General features: G+C 42.5%; 1 protein-coding gene across 2 annotated transcripts in view; it reads left to right on the plus strand.

Moving 5' to 3' along the window:
- The first annotated feature begins 2,718 nt into the window (after positions 1 to 2,718).
- The window catches only part of SLC25A24 (solute carrier family 25 member 24), a 40,195-nt gene continuing 26,303 nt past the window's right edge, over positions 2,719 to 16,610 (plus strand). The window contains exon 1 of one of the 2 annotated variants that reach the window (XM_073356845.2): positions 2,719 to 3,124. In XM_073356845.2, coding sequence (XP_073212946.1) covers positions 2,939 to 3,124 — 186 coding nt within the window. In that variant the 5' untranslated portion in view covers positions 2,719 to 2,938. The remainder of the gene's footprint in view (positions 3,125 to 16,610) is intronic. The other variant, XM_073356844.2, reaches the window with a different exon arrangement.

Below are 16,610 nucleotides of genomic sequence, written 5' to 3' on the forward strand. Positions count from 1 at the left end.
CCTTCACGCTCTCTCTGATTGTGGTTTTGATTTGTTAAAGCTGATTAATTTTCCTCACCGGACAATAGAAGCTTTGGAGGAAAAAACTTGATTGATTACATTTTGTTTTGCCATTGGCCCATGTGAATTGCCTTTGAGAGCTTACAATGGTCTAATGTGTCTTAGATTTCCAAAAGGCAGATGCATGGTTCATGCTGTGTACTCAGATACACAGCTAAGTTAGAACACACACACATAGGTTAGAAAATCAGAAAATGACCTTAAAATGCAAGTCAGACTGGATAAATATGTCAGGGCAGACTGCAGTAGACTAAGATTCTATTTTAAAGCTAGTTTATAATCTCAAACACATTTTTCAGATTCTGTTTATAAATAAGCTAAACAAATATAGTGAATGAAGTCCCTGGGCCAACTCTTGCACTCTCTTGTGCATGTGGTACTTGGGAGCAGGGTGGATAACAGTACAGGAATCCCCTTCCCTACATATATGCAGCAGCTAGACAGAATGTTTACAGTGTTTCCTTCAGTGCTAGGTGAGTAACCTGGCTAATAGACTTAGTAATGATCCATGTGGGATATGGTCTGCTATTTTGGTGGCATGGCCAGACTCTTGGCCATTCTGTCCATATGCTGCCCTTGGCAGCAGGTTCAGGAGATATATGTGTACAAATTATTCCCTTTTGGAATAACAATAAGGAGTGTTTCTGAACCCGTTGCTTCCAGAATAAGCAAGCAAGATGGCTTGTGGATCCTCTGCTTGACTACTCTTACTCCATTCTTTCTCCAATGTACTAAAGAATTTTAAGGACAGGGTTTTCTCTTATCACAAAATAGAACCACATTATTTGTAAGAAAATTATCATTAGTGACTTTTGAATATAATAGAGATATGAAATAATTGGGAAGAAAACACTACTTCCTCAAGTACACATTTCAGTATACTTAGTTGATACAGCATTGCAATTACATTTACCCAAAGTCCAATCTTGCAAACACTTATGCTTGGCCATAAGGTTGACTTTAATCACATGAGCAGCTGTGTTTAAAGTTAAGCACAAATTTACAGGATTGGGGCCTCAATGATTATAAGAAAGACCTTTTGATGAATGCTCCATGTAGTAAGAGTAAGAAAAGCAATACCACTCCACTTAACAGTAAATGTCACCATGTTTGAGTATTGATCTTATTGGTCATTCTTCATTTGGATCTTCCATAACTTGTGACAACGTTCCCTCTATATTAACTTATAAATTGCAGCCTCTTGGCAGTAGCAAAATTCCAAATAAAATAAGCCTGGGTTAGTATCTCAAGTCCTGAGCCTGCTTTAATTGAAATCAATGACAAAAACTGTCATTTATATTGGGACCAGGTACATCCTATTAATTAAAACTACACTAGTTTTCTGCCCTCAGTTACAGCCATGGAACCTTAGTAGGGTATGTGAGTGTATCAAGAGAGAATTTGGTCAATTGGCAGGTAATTTAGACCTAAAATGTAGAGTTTAGCTAAAAAAAGAAAAATAATAAAACGTACTACTCATAGAAAGAAATGTATACAGGTGTTTTTTGGTTGGATATAATGCCTTACAGTTTTTGCAACTATTGCAGGATTGCTGTTGCCTGAGAAACAGTCTACAAACAAAATGAAACTGACTGTCTTAATTGTCAAAGTTACATAAAGTGCAAAAAGTAAAAGTAAACTGGATATAGCAAATTATTTTTATTTTTGTAATGTAAAGCATTAACTTCAACCTGGCAGTTTCCCTTTAACCATTTATTTCCCATTGTGTTTTATAATATTTATTTTAAATTAGTATCACATAAGTGCTCAGATTCAATGTTGATGTGTGTAGTATGTAAAAGCCTATGCATCTGAGGTACTGTATGTGCTCTGTTGCCACAGTATCTAAGTGCCTCACAGTCTTTAATGTATTCTCTTCACAACACCCTGTGAAGTATGATATCCATTTTACAAACAAGGAACTGAGGTACAAGGCTAATCTAAGATCACAGAAGTGTGCAGGGAATTAAACGCTGGCCTACTGAGTCCCAAGGCACCCTAATTACCGGACCATCCTTCCTCTCCAATCCTATGCAGAAGAAAAGAGAGAAAAGAGTCACCATAAATGGAAAGACCAAGGACAGCAGAAAAGGGGGACGAATAAAGTTTGAAGTAACCACTATATTTGCAGGGTCCCACCTTGCTAAGCACTGACCCGCCGCACACACTGGTACTGTACTGGGGGCTGTAGCTGGGTGTCAGTGAACTCTAGTTAAACTGGCAAAACATTAAACATGCATCCGATGAAGTGAGCTGTAGCTCAGGAAAGCTCATGCTCAAATAAACTGGTTAGTCTCTAAGGTGCCACAAGTACTCCTTTTCTTTTTGCGAATACAGACTAACACGGCTGTTACTCTGAAACTAGTTAAACTGGGTTTCCCTGTATTGCCTACAGGTGATGTTAAGCACTCTCTGGTTTCCGGCCCTGGCGCCTGCTCCCAGGGACAGGAGAGCCTCGCCCAGCGCAGCTTTCCCCTAGCGATCCTTCTTCTCCGGCTTTTCCCTGTGTCACTCATACCGGCCGCCGCCCCCACCGGGGGCCAGGAGCCGCCTGAGGCGAGAGGGGGGGACACGGCACGGGCTGGTCCTTCCCCTCCGCGAGCAGCCCCGCCCGCGGCAGCTCTCCCACCCGTCACCGCGGCGGCTTCCCCCGCTCGCCTGGCCCAGCCCAGCGGCCGGCTCCGTTGCTCAGGGAGGGGAGCGACGCCCCGCCCAGCCCGTGGCCAGGGCGCCCGGGCCAGGGGGAGCCGCCCTTCCCTTTCCCGCTGCGCTCACTGGCTGCTCCTGCCGGGCTTGCCCAGGCTCTGCCTCCCCGCTCGGCTCTGGTCTCTCCTTCCGCCTGCCTGGCTGCGTCCCCGGCCCGCTTCCCGCCGCCACCATGTTTCGGTTCCTGCGGGGCGCGCTGCTCCCCGGGGCTGCCTGCCAGGAAGCCAACAATAATAGCTCCAGGTACGAGAACCTCTTCAAGAAGCTGGACCTCAATGAAGACGGGAGAGTGGACATCGCCGAGCTCCATGTGGGCCTTAAAGCCCTGGGCATCCCCCTGGGCAGAGATGCAGAAGAGGTAGGGGCTGGGTGGGGCTGGGGCCGGGATGTGTGTGAGAGGAGGTGAATCCTGTGAAAAAACGCTGGGCTTTGAGGCCGTGAGCAGCAGGCTCTGGCCTTTGCAGTAGTGAGTGCGATGTCCCCAGTGACCACTCGCCTCTGGCCGGTGTGCAGAACGGGGCCCAGCGTGCCCAGGAGACTGTCTACGCTACAGAGTTTTGTTGGCAAAAGGCAGCTTTTTGTCAACAAACCAGTGGATGAAGGTGTACACACTGCAAGGCTCCTCCCGCGGGCAAAACCCTCCTGCTTTGCCAACAAAATAAAATCATCTTGATGAGAGGCGTAGCGCTTTTTGCGGCAAAGTTAGTTGGACAAAGTGTCAGTGTAGACACCACGCTTGGTTTCCATCCTGTAAGTGGCCTCCAGGAGGTATCCTACAATGCCCATCCTGACCACTCTGGTCAGCAGTTTGAACTCTGATGCCCTGCACCAAGGTACACCGGCAATCCCTCCCCCCTGCTCTTAAAGCCAGCTGATTTGTTTGCTCTCTTGCCCATTTCAGATCCCTTCTGCCCTGCAGTGGGGTACAAGGCCGAACCCATTAGAAGAAGCAGGCCATATAACCAAAATGGAGCTACATTTCAGAAGGAATTTTGCTACATTTAGATATATCTTGTATAAGAAGGGCTAGATCCTCCTCCCATCTGTGTTAGTGCAAATCAGGAGTAACTCATTTGAAGTCAGTGGAATTACAATAGTCTAGGTGAAAGGAGAGACAGGCTTAAAATATGCAAACCTTTTTGTCAGAGTTCCAGTGGGAAACAATTTTGTTTTTCCTTTTAATATGTCTAATTTAGATCTCTTAGGCCAGACAGATTTTTAAATAAAGTGCCAGGACTGCTCGAGTTGTTAGCTCTTTATAACCCCAATCCTGCAAATGGATCTGCATTTCAGTGGGACTCTGTGCTGTCATAGTGGTATGCTTGTGTGCATCTAGTTCAGGACTGAGTGTTTAATTCCTTAGTATACAGCTTTTATAGTAGGAACTATCATGTAGGCTCTCTGTAAGGCTGTAAATAGATTAAATGTCCTGAGTCAAAATTTTATTAATAGCTTGGCAGTTGGTAATTCTGTGGGCAGTTGGTCTTGGTCTTGCTCACAGTGGTATCTCGCAGGCCTTTCTTGCATGATATCTGGTAGCACATTCCAGGCCCAGCATAATAATGAGAATGAATTGCTGATTTTGGCCCTGGCTGCACAATCTGCATCTCTCTGCTTGCATTATCTGAGTCATGGCAGTGTAAGTTCCTCTTGGGCACCAGGTAAGAAAAGTTTTAGCACTTCAGCCTCGGTGTCAGAGAGGTGTAACATTAGCACTGGCTACTGAAGAGGAGATGCAAGTAGAAATGATTGGCCTGTGCCTGGGCAATGGAGAGTTAAAATACTTTTTTTAGTTTATATGTTTTTAGGACACATTCCATGACTCCACACACACACAACCCCAAAACATTCATACTTCACTGTGTTATGGTGTTCTTGTTGGCCCATTGCACTTGCATGCCCTTTACTGTCAGTGATATAATTTCATTTATGAACATAAAAATCTGACTATATTACAGAAATACCAGGGCCAGATTCTTGGCTGGTGAAAATCACCCTAGCTGCACTGAGTTTCATATTGCTATTCGGAGTTACACCAGGTGATAATCTGGTCCCATATAGATGTAAAAAGGAAACTCCTATTTATTACTCTCTTTTAGCCACGGCTAGGGGTATATTGTGAAATGGCTTATCATACATAATTCTATGGATAAGAATCATCTATGGTAAGGTGATTTTGTTCTGAGAAGGCAACATGTGGTCCAAAGTATGAGACTTTTAATTAGATCTCTTTGTTAGCCAAAGCTGGTGAGATTGGCCTTACTAGGATAGCTAATCTTAAAAGTTTGCATTTGTTTTTATTATCTTCAATTTGTATTGACTTTCCAAATTTGCTATCAAACCTGAGATTAGTTTGGCAAGATAAATAGCTCTATACACTGTCACATACACAGTACAGTAACTCCTCACTTAATGTTGTAGCTATGTTCCTGAAAAATGTGACTTTAAGCAAAATGATGTTAAGCGAATCCAATTTCCCCATAAGAATTAATGTAAATGGGGAGGAGGGGGTGTTTTGGTTCCAGGGAATTTTTTTTTGGCCAGACAAAAGCATTATCTATATTTTAAACAATTTTAAACAAGCAATTTAATACAGGTATTAAACAGGCTGGCAGCCCTACTATCAGCTCTCCTATGCCCCCGGCATCCGGCGGCTGTCCGAATTTAGAGACCATATGCTGACATGCTCACTCTCCTCCAACACATACACTCTCACATACACTCTACCTCCATTCTTACATGCTCCCTCAACACATGCTTTATCTCGTCCCCTTCACCCACTCCCTGTCGCACACTCTCCTCCCCGCCACCCACTTCAGTTGAAAAAGTGGCTGGCAATCTAATAGGATGCCCATGGAATGATGGGATTAAGAAACCTGCGTCGTGTGATGTTGTACCTGCCCCATGAGGCATTGCAAACCTTTCCCAAAGCACCCTGCAGGCAGTTGCATAGTGGGATAGCTACCCACAATGCACTGATCAGGCATAAACATGAGGGAGAGAGAGGAGCCTCTCACCCGGCACCTCCCACCCGCCAGTGGACCCTGAGGAGCTGCGCCTTCCCCCTGCTCCTCCTGCCTGCGGCAATCAGCTGTCTTGCGGGGTTCAGGAGGCTGGGGGGAGGAGCAAGGACGCAGCGCAGAGCCTCCCCCTCCCTCCCTCCCCTGCCTCCTGCCACGGCAATCAGCTGGTTAGCGGCGTTCATCCGCAGGGTCCGCCGGCGGGTGGTAGGCGCTGGGAGGGGGGCGTGTACGGGGGCTGCCATCTGTGGACAAAGCAGGCGGCCAAATGACGTTATAGGGGAGCGTTGCACAACTTTAAACTTTAAAAGGTTCACCATTTTTCTGTAATGGAGCAGGGACGTAAGATCGAAACAATGTTAAGCGAGAGGGCGTTAAGTAGGGAGTTACCATATATCTCAGACTTCTATGTAACACGGGGAGGGCAAACTATGGCCTGTGGGCTGGATCTGGCCCGTCAGGGCTTTCAGTAGGGCTCCCTGCCTGCCCTGGCCCCGCGCCGCTCCCGGAAGCAGCCCCTGGTGGCAGTGGCGGGGCAGAGGGCTCTGTGAACTGCCCTCACCTGCAGGCACCACCTCCCGCAGCTCCCTTTGGCCGGGAACAGGGAACCGTGGCCAATGGGAACTTTGGGGGTGGTACCTGCAGGCGAGGGCAGCATGCGGCAGAGCTGTCTGCCCCACCCCACCACCAGGAGCCATGACTGGACATGCAGGCCACTTTCAGGAGTGGCACAGGGCCAGGGCAGGCAGGGAGCCTGCTTCAACCCTACTGCACCCCACTGCCACCCCAGAGTCGCTCGAGGTAAGCGGTGTCGGGCCAGAGTCCGAACCCCTCCTACACGCCAACCCCCTGCCTTGAGCCCCCTGCCGCACTGCTCCTGCACCCCAACCCCCTGCCCTGAGCTCCCTGCTGCACCCCTCCTGCACCCCAACCTCCTGCCCTGAGCCCCCTCCTACACACCACACCCCCTCCCACACCCCGCACTCCCTCCCGCACCCCAACCCCCTACCCCAGCCCTACATTCATGGCCCTGCATACAATTTCCTCACTCAGATGTGGCCCTTGGGCCGAATAGTTTGCCCACCCCTGATGTAACATAACCATAGTGTAACGTGCATTTCTCTCATTTTTATTATGTGAAATAAATATTTTGTTTTTTAATAATGCCATGCATTATTGATTTGGACTCCACTTATGGAAATAAACTGGTGTGTGTGCACGCGTGCACACTTATCCTACAAAGGGGATGGGAAACCAAGACAAAGTGGCCTAATGATGATATTACATATAGTATGTATTCTTAAAACTCATCACTTTCAAGCTGATCTTGAATAAATAAAAGATTACTTAAAGGAGCTTTTAGCTTCTTGACTGTCCTTGGTATTCATTCATATTCTATATTGTCATTACCCAAGGCATATATTAATATTCATACAGGAAAAAAACACAGGAAGTGCACTTTTGAGACGGAAACATGTCATATGGCCTCCAAATCAGAGGGATTGATTTTGTTTTCAGCTGTGAGGGTGCAGATCCAGAGCAGGTTCACCAAAGTGAATGCATGACTCAGTTTTTACAAAAAGAAAAGGAGTACTTGTGGCACCTTAGAGACTAACACGGCTGTTCCTCTGAAACCTATCAGTTTTTACAGGCAGCAGCCATTGCCCACATGTTTCAGAGTAACAGCCGTGTTAGTCTGTCTTTGCAAAAAGAAAAGGAGTACTTGTGGCACCTTAGAGACTAACCAATTTATTTGAGCATGAGCTTTCGTGAGCTACAGCTCACTTCATCGAATGCATACCGTGGAAACTGCAGTAGACATTATATACACACAGAGACCATGAAACAATACCCCCTCCCACCCCACTGTCCTGCTGGTAATAGCTTATCTAAAGTGATCATCAAGTTGGGCCATTTCCAGCACAAATCCAGGTTTTCTCACCCTCCGCCCCCCCCCCCCACGCAAACTCACTCTCCTGCTGGTAATAGCCCATCCAAAGTGACCACTCTCTTCACACATGGTATCTTGAATGTCTCCAGGAAGACTTCTTATGTGGATTGGAGCCTTGCAACATCCATTGTTTGTTATATGCTTCTTGATTGGGCACTGAACTTGCAAATTCCTTTCTAAAGAAGCTGACCAAATGCCTTACTAAGGTTATTTAAAATCAGACAAGTATACAGCCAATATTCATAACTCCGAATACAACAATTTCACATACATACAAATAGGATGAATATATGCAGTAGATCATAACCTTTACATAGATATGTTACATGGCATATATAGCATAAAATGTATTCCAGTTATGTCATATATACATTCATAAGCATATTTCCATAAAGCCTTATGGGGGGGCACCATCACACCTACCTACTGCACTGAAAACCCTGGGAGTCAAAATGCCATTTCTAAGGTTATAAGTAAAATAGTTTTATCATGGTAACCTCCTAATAATTGTGTCAGTCTCTCCAATTTTGCTGGGTAACTTTTACATATGGAAAAGCTGAACCAAATGTAGAGATTGAGAATCTCTCTGCTAAGTACTGCTCAGTTACATCAGTGTAAATTGGAAATAAATCCATTGAAATCAGTGGAGTTACCTGGATTTACAGTGATGTGACTGAGAGCAGAAATTGTCTTCCCTTCCTTTAGTTGCTACAAAATTAAAAAACAAAACAGAACCAGAAAAACTGTACCTTCCATGAGCCATGCCATGCATGCAAGGGTTGGAAATACATATGGAATGCACTCAATTTCCTGTATGTTCATTGTTTTAAACTTAGGCTACTTCTACAGTACAGCCTATGTCAGCAAAATGTATGTTGCTCAGGGGTGTGAACATTCCACCCCTCTGAGTGACACAGGATACACTGACATAAGCATTCATGGGCACAGCGAGAGAGCTTCTCCCTACACCTTGGGCATGTCTAGGCTACAAAATTATTTCAACCTAAGTTACGTCAGCATACAGCTGCCGCAGTAATTAAATTGCATTTGCAAGCCCATCCTATGCTCATTCTCTCACCAACATAGCTTATGCTGCTTACAGAGGTGGTTATTTTTTTTTTATGCCTACAGGAGATCTCTGTCCCATCAGCATAGAGCGTCTTCACCAGATGCGCTAGAGCTGTGTAGCTGTAGTGGTGCAGCTCTGCTGCTGCAGTGCTGTTTGTATAGACAGATCCTTACTCTGCAAATAGCGTGAATCAGAAATGGCTTAAGGCTATCTTCAGAGAGCCACAGGCAGCCTCACCTCCAGCTCTTTTCCTGTGTTTAGGTAGCTACTCAGTTTCATCTGCCCTTTTCCGAGTCTAAACAAAGTAGAATTGTCTTGTTCTGGTGCCTTGCTTCACTTCAAGTCTTGGTCTACCCTACAAATGTAGGTTGGTATAACTATGTCCCTCAGGGATGTGTACCAGTCCAACCTGAGGGACATGGTTATACCGACATAACCCTCAGTGTAGACAGTGCTATGTCAGCAGGAGGGCTTCTCCTGTCAACATAGCTACTGCCTCTCAGGGAGGTGGAGTACCTATGCTGATGGGAGAAGCTCTCCCATTCGTGTAGATAGCATCTTTTCTAAGCACTACGGAGGCACAGCTGCACTGATGTAGACAAGCTCTAAGGCCTGGTCAACCCTTCCCACAATACACTTCACTACATATACAAGCGCTAGCAACATACAGTGCTAAACTGCTTACCCGAGGGGTGGGTGGGTGGGTGGGGGGGCACAGTTATATTGTAATAGGAGCTGCCTGAGCTGAGTGCCACCTGTATCCGGCACCCTATACCTCCTCCCGCACCATAACCTGCTGCCCCTAGCCCCCTCCTGCACCCAAATTCTCTCCCAGAGCCCACACTCCACACCCACTCTTGCACCCCAACCCCCTGCCGACCCCGCTCCAACCGGAGTATAAACTGGAATTTCAATAATGTCGGTTTATAGATCTTTCCGTTTGGTGAAGTGCCGGATAAAACAGCTTTTACTGTAATTAGGTCGATGCAGTATCAGTGTAGACTCTGCATTGCTTATAGCGACTTCTACCGGCTTTCAGAAGCTGTCCCACAATGCACTGCAGTGACAGTATAGTCTGTACAAGCACTCCTGATGAGGACATGCACTGCCGACAGAAGGAGAGCATAGTGTGGATGTGCAAAAGCGATATAATTAATGTGACGGCTGTATGCTGATGTAATTTAGGTCAACATAATTTTGTAGTGTAGATATGCCCAAGGTGTAGACAAACCTTCTATCTGATGCTGCATATGTTACACTACAAGCAGCACTGCAAATTTCATCCAACCTGGTGCTGTTTTTGAAGTCATCCATAAAAATATTGTTCGATTTTTTTTACACTCTTTTACTAGCAAATTTCTTCATGAAACTGGATCTTGCTAGTAAAATTAGAAGTCTGAATGATAATGGTCTGTATCTGTGGGTACAGAAACACACACTCACAATATCCTTCAGTAAAGGATGACAGAAATGCTGAGTAAGGAAATGTTAATGCGATATTGAAAAGACAGCTATCTTCATTATTTCCAAATTTTGCTTGGAGGATAGATTAATTGTATTAGAGACATGATACATTTATTGAAAAAGGAAAATAATTCAAATGCCTTTGACGCAACAACTTTGAAAAAATTTAAAGGACCAGATTGTCATTGAATTTTATTACTTCCTCCTTGCACAAAAATCCTAATGTTATTCCTGACTAACACTACTTGTCTGCAGAGAAGTCCTATTACATACTAACATGACCCAAGTTTAGTGCTGTTTTATCTCTGTGAACTAACTCTGGCTGTGTGGTTATTTGCAGCTGTGCTGGCTAATTTTATACCTACATAAATATTATTTCAGTGGTGTGCACAATGTACTCAATTTTATCCAAATGTATGTGGGGAAGTAGTCCTTGCCCTTACAGTCTTGCAATCTTTGCAATTCTGCAAAGACTTTTGTGGGTGTTTAGTTCTGCTGAAATAAATGGCACTAAATTCAGTGCATAAAATTAAGTGCACATATAAGTCTTTGCTGGATTGGGGCCTATGAAAAGATGGTAAATCTCATGGTTCATGGTGTAAGTTTCTTCTTGAACCATTCAAGTAGTTAATTTCCCTTTTATATTAAAGCATTATGTAATTGGCCTCTTGCATAAAAGGAGTGATAGAGTATCTGGATTCTTCTAAAGAAGCATCAGATAAAGGTCACTGTCGATTTTGAGATAATGAACTATATGGTATGCTCTGGTATTTCCTCTTTCCCTGTCTTCTCATTCAACTTTATTCAGTTCCAATATTTGATCGAACATTCTGGCAAGTGAAATAACATTGTAGGTATATGAGTATTTATGTGCACAGCCCTTAAAGATAAATTATTCTATCTCACAAAATGATCCCATAGATCACACTAATAAAAACATGATGAGTTGATGGTCTGCTTGTCCTTCATCTTGTCAATTTGCAACAGACCAAACCCAGACTTCTTAAAAATTGGAAATGTGCATATATACAAAAGGCTGCCAGAATGTCACTGATTATAGTTTGTAGTATATGCTTCTTCCCAGAATCAAGTAGAGGCACAGATCACATTACAAAGTTGCACAAAAGCCAAATGGACACACTATTTCAAGTCAAACAAAGAGGAAATGCAATATGGCCACAGTATCATATGGCTTTCCATAGACAGCATTAATTATAATAATACCATTAATGCACAGTCATTCTGAATAGTGGAAAAAATCCTTTTGCAGAGTAGCAAAAGGAAAATAGATACTTATTTCTTTTTTAAATGAGAGAGAGAAACTTGGGCCAGATCCTCAGCTGGTTTAAGTTAGTGTAGCTCCAGTGATCTGATCTATTCAGAATACACGGAAGGTGTTAAACTAGCAACCCATAAATAGTGCATTTACATGTCGAGTTCTATTTTTGTTCATCTCATCATATTGCATATCAGTCTTTGTGATAAAGCTGAAGATGGACAAGAATTTTCAGGTGTTAGTTTTCAGAATGATAGCAGATTATTCGGATGTTTGTTATATATCTAGATAAGACTGGTGAGATGTTATCAGATTGAATATTCAAAGTTCCAGTGACAGTTTATGGTCTGGGTTGAAGTACTTTTATTTAAAATCATATTTTGACATAATGGGCCTGATACTCATTTACACTAAGGGTATATCTACACTTAACCCTGCTGTAGCACTTCAGTGTAGCCACTCTCTACAGTGATGGGAGAAGTTAATTGATCTCCACAAGAGGCAGTAGCTAAGTCAACAGAAGAATTCTTCTGTCGACTTAAGCACTATCTATACCAGGAGTTAGGTCTGCTTAACTATGTTCTTCAAGGGTGTGGATTTTTCCTAAGAGATACAGCTGGATCAGCTTCACTTTTTATTTTTGACTTGGCCTAAGGCCCCTTTACATAGCTGGGACAGTGTAACGGGGCCTTAAGGTGGGAGTAAATTACATTTATACCCACATGAAGGCCCCTTTACACTTTCAAAGTGATGTAAAGGAGCCTTGGTATAAATGAGAATCAGGCCCAATGATATTTACCTCTCAGCAATTGGTTTGCACTAATATCCACATTTTATCAAGTAAATGATTTTTCTTTTATGCCCTGAAAATAAACCAGCAAGTGACCCGAAGTCCAGTTTTAGTTCTAAATACCTCTTTCCTAGACCTGAAAACATTACAGAACATTGAAATGTATATAACATAAAAAGTACAAAAACAAAAAATTATTTAGAAATATTTTCAGCTAAACCAAACATTTTGAGGTTTGCATTTTCTTTAGTTCTGTTCCTTTTGTCTGAGAGGAGGTTTAAATGCATAATTATAGCTCCATATTTATTAATGCATAGCTAAGTCTGTATATAATCTGATAATTGTCTATTTTAAGTGTCTTAAAATGCCACAAAGCTAGTGTGTGTGTGTGTAATCAGATTGAAACTTGTCATAGATGTTTCTAGTGTAGAAAGCATTTCCCCCTTTTATTTCAGCTATTAAAAAAGCAACCTCCTACCCCGCCCCTAAAAGCCACATAAATGTCACATAGTTTTGTTATTAATTTCAGTTAATTTTCTTGATTTCTTAATTTTCTTGGTGAAGTAAGCAGCGTTTTAGGCCAAATTAATCTAAATTAGTGCCTCTTCATTATGATGTAACCTGGATAATAACATTTCAGAAGTGACTGTAGCTGCAGCAACTGCTTGAACAGAAATTTGGACAGCTTTCCAAAAGCAGACGGTAACTACATTTTGAATCCATATATTACAGAGTTTACCCATGAAGTTCCTCACACATTTCTCTCTCAATTCCCCCCTATAGAATCATAAAATATCAGGGTTGGAAGGGACCTCAGGAGGTCATCTAGTCCAACCCCCTGCTCAAAGCAGGACCAATCCCCAATTCTTACCCCAAATCCCTAAATGGCCCCCTCAAGGATTGAATTGACAACCTTGGGTTTAGCAGGCCAATGCTCAAACCACTGAGCTATCCCTCTCCCCTATGTTCCATTCAAATTGTATGACTGTGATCTATTTCCTTAGTTCTTCCATTCTTGCGTCCTTCTTCCAAGCCAGATAAGTCTTCTGTTGCTCTGAATGTCAGCTGTCTCATTCCCCTTCTCTGTTCATAGATACTCTTTTTAGTAACTAAATATTGATTAATGAGTAATGAAATTGCAACCATTAATTCTCTTCAAACCTGCAACAGAGGGCATAGAAGGTCCCAAACCTTACCATAACCAATGTCTTATTTTGTAAACTTCAGTGATCCAAAATCACAAATGTTTCCTCAGTAATAATCTGATTTTAGTTTTCATAGGATATGCAGATTAATTAAAATGAAATAATTTTGATGACCATCAAAGCCTGCCATATGCAGCAGGCCCCGAGTCTCCATTAAAAAGATATATAAAGTGTGCTTATCATCCTTAAGCCTCAGAAAAGTGAAAATTAATCTTTATGTACATTTGGGTTTCATTGGTTTTTGGTTCTATGTTTAAGTAATGCTTGATGGTAAGGTCAGGATTTTATGAAAGAATGTCATAAGTGATTATAACTCTTCCTCTTGCTCCAGCTCATAGCAACAGAAATTGGGCCACATGGACCCCAAGTCAGCAAAGCTCTTATACATGTGGTTAACTTCTTTGCTGAATCATGGTTTTGAGTCAGCACAAATGGGCCCAATCCATTGGAAAACTGTTGATTCTAATCCATCCAAGACTTGTAAATTGAGGATGATTCTAGGTTTGTCTACATGGGGACACTCAGGAAAAATTAATCCAAATTAGCTAAAGGTGTGAATTAAAACTGGATTAGTTAAACTGCATTCAGTTTTATTTAATTCACTTCCAAAGTGGATTAAGCTAAACTGAATTAAAACTGTTTTAATTCAAAATGACTGGGTCCACACAGGGGTTTAATTCAGTTTAACTAAACCAGTTTTAGTTCACACCTTAGTTTGGATTAATTTTTTTGAGTGTTTCCATGTAGACAAGCCCATGTGACAGGCCATCGTACGCGATGGACAGATCACCCTGCCAAATATGGCCGGAGTTGCAAAGAATGCAGATGGAGAGCTCATGCAAAGACAACTCATATCTCTTATGCTGTGCTGCTTCAGATTCTTGGCAACTTTTAACTCCCAATCCTGAGACTGAGGGCAGGTCTACACTAGAAGCTCTACATCGGTGCAGCTGCAGCATGTCTGGTGAAGATGCTGTATGCCAACAGGAGAGCATTCTCCCATTGGCATAATTACTCCACTTCCGTGAGAGGCAGAACCTTTGCCGACATAGCGCCAGTGTGGACAGTACTTAGGTTTCTTTGAATTGCATTGCTCAGGAGGGTATCATTTTCACACCCCTGGCAATATAAGTTAGATCAACTTAAGCAGTAGTGTAGACCTGCCCTGAGTTGAGAGCATTAATCCAGGCTTTACGATAGCCTTTTCTGCATGCCATAGGTAGTAAACTGATGGGGTTGGCATCTGTTCAGCTAGGCTCATTTTGTGGGTTTTGTTGCTTGGAATGGACTGGTGAAAAGAAGATCTCTTGCTCCCTGGTACTGTAAGAAGGGTGAGCTTCAGGTCAATAAATGGTGTAAAGTACTAACAGAGACAAAGCTGTCATGTAGTGATCAGCATCACACATTTATATATCATGGTTCCTTCAAGCTTCTTGGATGGATGGATGTCAATTTTGGGAGCAGGAAGAGGCCACTCCATATATTTTAAATGACAGCAATACTCCTGGGAAGGAGGGGAAATAATTCAAAATACTGGTAGGCTCAGGTTCGTTTGGATTTGAAAGGATCTGTAGTGGAACTATCCTTCAGCCATTACAATGTGGAAATACTGATTTATTTATAGTGTTGTATTTAGTGTATTTAATATTGTCATTTACAGAGTTCCATAAAAAGAAAAGGAGTACTTGTGGCACCTTAGAGACTAACCAGTTTATTTGAGATTGAGCTTTCGTGAGCTACAGCTCACTTCATCCATAAGTTCCATAAGTGTGCATTGTTCTTTACAGATATAAATAGGACAAGGGGCCAAAGTTAGCCTTGGTGTTAGGGGTACACATTCACTGAAGACAGTGGAGTTGCACTCACTTAAGCAGGGTTGAATTTGGTCCAAGAAGCTTGCAGTCTAATACAGAGGTAACGTTAGAGTAGGATGCAAAGTTAGATGATCCCATATGAAGGGATATTCAGTAAGCAAGCTTTCCTTCAGCTATACCCCCTCTTCAGACTAGGGAAAACCTGTGAAACAACTGGTCATTATGTGACCTGCCTGGTTTTAATATGCAGTGTGAAAACCTCTGGTCATAGCTGGGCAGATAGTTACTGTTCTTATTGTCAGGTTTCAGAGTAACAGCCGTGTTAGTCTGTATTCGCAAAAAGAAAAGGAGTACTTAGTCTCTAAGGTGCCACAAGTACTCCTTTTCTTTTTGTTCTTATTGTGGTGCTGTTTTGATTTTGGCTTTTTTGTAATGCACTTGCAGCACTGCACTCTATTTACTAGTCATAGTTTACAGAATGATCATGAGTCACTAATTGCACCAATTAAGAGTCTTTAAATGCTGTTCCTTTGTCCTTATTTTCTCCTCAAGATGAAGAGGCAGGAAGTTGGAAACACCCAGCAATCTCTTGGTGACTTCTGACTTTTAAGCATTCATAAGATTTAATTAATCAGTTAAATTAACAAGCTAATTTGATTGAGAATTATTTTATAAAACAAAACGAACCTCCTCACCCACCACTTCTTTGTTTTGGAACAATGATAAATTCTGAATGTGAAAAAGTTTCCCTAACTTTTTTAAAAATCATGGTTAAAATACTTTAATAGTGACATTTTCAGGAATTTAAAAGAAAAATCTACATACAAATATAAAATAACTTCTACCCTCTTCTACTCTGTAGGTACCATCATGTTGAAAATATCCATGGGTCATAACTGTACCACTTAGTAATCTAGCAATGTGCCAGGTCAGTTGTCATGTGCAAAATATTTAGTGGCTTATTGCAGGTTTCCCTTGTTTGGCAATGAATATTGTTTATTTATGAACAACAAATCATAGCTGCGGATGTACCTGAGAATACTGGGAAAAATTAAACACTGCAGCATCCTTGCCTATTCCCCCAACCCAAGGTTTGAATTTTTTCTTGTGTTTCATTCCACCTCCAAATGCTTGGGCTTATGTTGCCTTAGTGTGACAGAGTTGGCTGTTTGTACAAAAGGCACCAGGAGCAGAAGAACAGCGACAAACTGTTAATTTGTTAGAAACCACAGCTTGAATAGTATAACATGTCAGA

Source organism: Lepidochelys kempii, chromosome 8, assembly GCF_965140285.1.
Source record: "Lepidochelys kempii isolate rLepKem1 chromosome 8, rLepKem1.hap1, whole genome shotgun sequence".
Lineage (NCBI taxonomy): Eukaryota > Metazoa > Chordata > Testudines > Cheloniidae > Lepidochelys > Lepidochelys kempii.